Below are 4,897 nucleotides of genomic sequence, written 5' to 3'. Positions count from 1 at the left end.
ATAAACTCTCAAACTAGATATAGACTCAATTCAAGAATTTATACTTGAATTCTTCCCGTCACAATCTTCGCTTTGGTTTTCTCCTCTGAAATCTCTCCTTCTTCTCTCTCAATATATTCTGAAGAATTTTGATTTTCTGTTATGTTCGTTGCGGCCAGCTTTCATCTGCTTATATAGAGAATTAAGCCGACTTTCATCTTGGGATTTAGGTCAACACCAACTTACGGCCCAATTATAAAGACAACATGGTCCAACCCGATAAGCCTTCATTCATCAGTTTGATCTGCTCTCGTACTTCGATCTACATTGATCTATCTTCAAGCTTACAGCTTCTCGGACACTTCATCTGACTTCTAACCAAGTCACAGTACTCGAGCAATCGATCTACATGAACTCATCCGAAAACTCATCTGACTATCACTTCGATCTGATCCTAGTATTCGATCTGACCATGAACTCATCTGATCACTGAATTCATCTGATCAGTACTCTTTGATCTGATCTCTTCTCTATTCACATTCAATATGATAGAAGCATACTTCAAACATGTTTTATAAGTTTAACCCTTTTTCTATGAAATATCCACATTCATCAAAATATAACAAAATAATGTATTAACTCTAATCATTTATTACAAAATTTAAGTGAAATATTAGATAAAACTAACAAAATATATAATCAAATAATGTATCCCTGAAAAAACAGAAGGTACCCAAATCCAATTAATAGAAAAGCCCAATGTACAATCAGGATTCAAGACCCGGATTCCAAAACAAAGATCGGACTCAAATTAATCGACCTTTTCCATTTCTTGGAATCAAGAAGCCGAGGCTTCCTTGAATTCAGACAAAAGACAATATCAGCAGCTCTGGGTATCTTCGTGATTCTTTGGGACTGGGAGTTCAGCTTGTTAACTGATTGAGCAAATTTTCGGTAAAAGTCACGAACTTTTCTATTATTTTTATCGTGTTCCAATGCAGATGGCTTTGAGTTTGTTAATTCTGTTGTTGGGTACGCCAATGTTTTCTGATTTGTTTGTGTAGATTAGAAAGTAGTTTTCTTGCATATTTAGTTCCTGTGGTCATCAGTGACGGGTTTGAAGGTAACTAACTGTTTGATGAAATGCTTATGTGAGAAACTTGGGTTCATATAAATTTGAATATCCGGTTCCGCTGCATGTAATTTTATTGTCTAGGTTTCGAATCGACTCCTCGGAAGATTGGGCGTAGGGCCCATTGAGTGGGCCGATTTGTGTTGGTCCTACCCTGAATTCATTTTCTGACTAATTATCAAAATCTTGGATCCTTCTGAAGCTGTGCAAATGGAATGAAACAGCTGAGATTCAGAGCCCTGCTCAGTGTCATTTCGCCATCTTGATAAGCAATAATGGGTCTACTCAGTATCATCCGCAAAATCAAACGCAAAGAGAAGGAGATGCGCATTCTCATGGTGTATGAATTCTGAACCTACTGCTCGTATTTCATTTTTTAATCCGTTATTCGGGAATTTATAGATTTATTTTATGCCTCTTTTGATCTTGATGCCATTAATTTGCTATTATGTTTTGTTCACTTGCTGAAGGGGTCTTGACAATTCAGGAAAGACAACAATAGTGTTGAAAATCAACGGTGAAGACACAAGTGTTATCAGCCCCACACTTGGCTTCAATATTAAAACCATCAATTACCAGAAGTATGTTCCTATCATAAGATATTAATTATCGAAAATTTCTGTTAGATTGATTGCATTCTTTTGATTTTTGCTTTCATTTGAAGCTATTTCCCAGGAAAACGGCAAGGGTTTAGTGTGATTGGTATTTAATGTACTTATGGACAATCGTGGTGTTAATTGCAGGTACACTTTGAATATATGGGATGTAGGTGGGCAGAAAACCATTAGGTCCTATTGGAGGAACTATTTTGAGCAAACTGATGGGTTGATTTGGGTGGTTGATAGTTCAGATATCAGAAGGCTGAATGATTGCAAATATGAGTTGGATAATCTTTTGAAAGAAGAGGTTTGTTCTTTCCATCCCGCGCGTTGTTCTTTCCATTGTGATGGCTCTCAGAATCTTTTAATCCTGATGAGATATTGAGTTTTATATTTTGGTTGGCTCCTGCATTGTCTAGTTTTTACCCTTGTTCTTGTAGCTGAAGTTCATAAAGTTATGGGAATTGGCATTTTCTTGGAATATGCACCCAAAAAATGGGATTTTTTCTACTACGGTATTCTTTGCTGATGTTGGATTACAGCTGTTGTCACATGTTCGCTTCCTAGTGCGGTACATCTATGGGAATATGTTAAAAGGATGCAATAGTGGGCCTGCTTGAGTTGATATATAGCTACCTTTGGCATGTGACAGCAATTTGCATGAAATATTATGGCTTTTGTACTGAACCATGCAAATATTTTGGATTGCATCATTTCTTGAGATTGTGTTTATTCATCAAACATCCTTTAATGCTAATGCAATACACACTCTTTTTGTTTATGATTTTTTGTTAATAGGTTTCACATCCTATGGAGAGGTACAGTCGCTGAAAATTAAAGATAGAGCTCCCTAGATAGTGCATTTAATCTTTCGCCTTAGTTAGAGCTCCTTTAATAGTGCCTTTTAATCTTTTTCCCTTTCCTTTGCTTATTTTCTTTAACACCTGATTTTCTGTTATTTACAGAGGCTATCAGGAGCATCATTGTTGATTTTTGCTAATAAACAGGATATACAAGGTTCTCTGTCTCCAGATGAGATAGCTAAGGTAGTGAGATGATGTATAATTGTATATCATCTAATGGAAATTTAATTTCATTGTATGTTGTTTATTTAGTTGTTTGAGTTGTTTATCGCATACATGGAGTAGGTTGTGCTGCTTTTCTGATGAAATGTCCCTATGAAACTTATTTCTTTTGTAAAATATAGTTTCACTTTAATGCCCTAATGGAATCAGATATTTTCATCACCCAATACTGCTCTTGTTGCTATTGACCTTTTATTCAACTTGCATAGTTTTTCGTCTGGCACAATGGGAACAAATATTTTACTGCACTATATGAAATTCTTCGCGTTTTTGCATTAAATAGAATTCAGTTGAGTCTGCATATCCTTTATTCAGGTGCTCAACTTGGAAGCAATGGACAAAACCAGACACTGGAGAATTGTGGGATGTAGTGCATATACTGGGGAAGGACTGCTTGAAGGATTTGATTGGTTGGTTCAAGATATCGCGTCGAGAATTTACATGCTCGATTAAATTATTCTCGGAGTTGGACCTGAAGATGTATTTGCGCAAACTTTTCTAAATGTATTGACATGGCTCTATCACATTGTGTTGCATTCCAACTGTTTTTGCTAAACTAGAGAATGTTGTGCTTATTGAACCTAAGTTGATTGAGATTCTATGTTTTGTAAAAGGTTTTTGTAGAATGTAGCAACCGATCAAACGTTTTCTGTTGCATGTATTTCCCTTGAGAGGCCAAGATTCCAAAATTTAATCAAAGATCAGAGTATGCAATTCTCCGGTTGTAAATTTTGTTTAATGCTTCATGTTCGGTGTCATCAGAAAAAAAAATAAAAGAAGATGATAGGAAAAAATGGCTGCGCCTGATCATCTCATGTGACACAAATATTTGGCTTTCTTAGCATTGAGATATTGCATAGAAATCAGGCTAAGACGGTTGCATAGAATTATATAAATTCATGAGACAGGTTGATCTGATTTTTAAATAAAAAATAATATTTTTTTATTATAAAATACAATATTTTTTCATGAGTCGACTTGGATCGAAAATTTCTCACAAAATTGATCCGTGAGACAATTTCAAAGGAATTTTTATATTTACTCCCTATGTTTTTAATTGATAATTGGATATTTATGTCTTGTGTATTATAACACTTGATGCAAATAATAAATATAGTAGATGTGAATGAAAAATCTCCTATAATATCCAATTATAACCGGTATATCTAAAATAAAAAAGCAGTATGCTAAATTTAAACATATAGAACTGCATTCTCAAATAGAAATGGGGATCTAACTCCAGAATTTGATTAAACGTAGTAGATATTAAATTAATTAATGTACATCAAAATTTCTAAAATTATATTACTGTACTACTAATCATAATATAATACTAGTATTTCGAGTAGTACGTTATATGATATATATGTAAAATAGTAGATAAAGTATAGATTAATTGAGAGTATGTTTGACTCAGCTTATAAGCTCATGAAAACGACTTATAAGTTGTTTTAGAGCTTATAAGCTCTACACACACTCAAACGAGATAATGTTAGAGGGGGCGTCCAAAAGGTTTCTAGAGTGGTCACTCTGACGCTCAAGTTAGTGAAATACTTACAAAAAAAAAAAAAAATGTTCGAGAAATGAGTATCAAAGTGTAGGTGACGGTGAACTGAACTCCCCAGTTTACCTTTGTCGGGGGTGTTTATAGGGTACCAAGGTCGGTGACCATCCCGGAATTCTCGGCTAGTGGCCACGATGCAGGCGCATCCACGAGCATATGAAGCGACGTCTTATGTCACGCCCTCTTCAGCCCTATCCCTCCTAAAATTCAAAACTTAATTGTTTTCTGGCCCAGGTCCAAGCCTAACTATTCGGGACAGTGTGCATGACTATAACCCGACTATTTAAGAAGAGATTAGTTATGCCCTAGAAAGGGACTGGGTCATCATTGGACTCGGATGGGGAAACAGAAGCAAAGAGGAGACCGGACTATAGCTGGTCCTAGTAAGGTAAGTGTATATCGCCCGAATCTCCCTTATTCTCAAATCCACTACCACCTCCAAAAAAAACCCATCCACATTCTTTCCTCCCAAGCCTGAAGCCAACCCTCCACCAAAAGCCCAAATCTTCCCACAAGGCTGCTGGGCATTCCAGTGCCC

The 4,897-nt window shown here is 36.0% G+C and overlaps 1 protein-coding gene across 4 annotated transcripts; it reads left to right on the top strand.

Moving 5' to 3' along the window:
- The first annotated feature begins 717 nt into the window (after positions 1–717).
- On the top strand, positions 718–3,496 carry LOC140865183 (ADP-ribosylation factor-like protein 2). Of its 4 annotated transcripts, XM_073269736.1 has the most exons (7): positions 718–933; positions 1,044–1,102; positions 1,196–1,451; positions 1,582–1,692; positions 1,855–2,017; positions 2,676–2,756; positions 3,111–3,496. In XM_073269736.1, exons 3-7 carry the CDS (start codon positions 1,387–1,389, stop codon positions 3,246–3,248), a joined length of 558 nt encoding a protein of 185 aa, XP_073125837.1. In that variant the 5' UTR covers positions 718–933; positions 1,044–1,102; positions 1,196–1,386; the 3' UTR covers positions 3,249–3,496. The 4 variants fall into 4 exon arrangements, with proteins under 4 accessions (XP_073125837.1, XP_073125838.1, XP_073125835.1 ...); XM_073269737.1 differs by lacking the exon at positions 1,044–1,102 and having other exon boundaries at positions 1,336–1,451; XM_073269734.1 differs by lacking the exon at positions 1,044–1,102 and having other exon boundaries at positions 1,314–1,451.
- The last annotated feature ends 1,401 nt before the right edge of the window (positions 3,497–4,897 follow it).

Source organism: Henckelia pumila, chromosome 4, assembly GCF_033568475.1.
Source record: "Henckelia pumila isolate YLH828 chromosome 4, ASM3356847v2, whole genome shotgun sequence".
Lineage (NCBI taxonomy): Eukaryota > Viridiplantae > Streptophyta > Magnoliopsida > Lamiales > Gesneriaceae > Henckelia > Henckelia pumila.
This window is presented reverse-complemented; position numbering and strand designations above follow the sequence as displayed.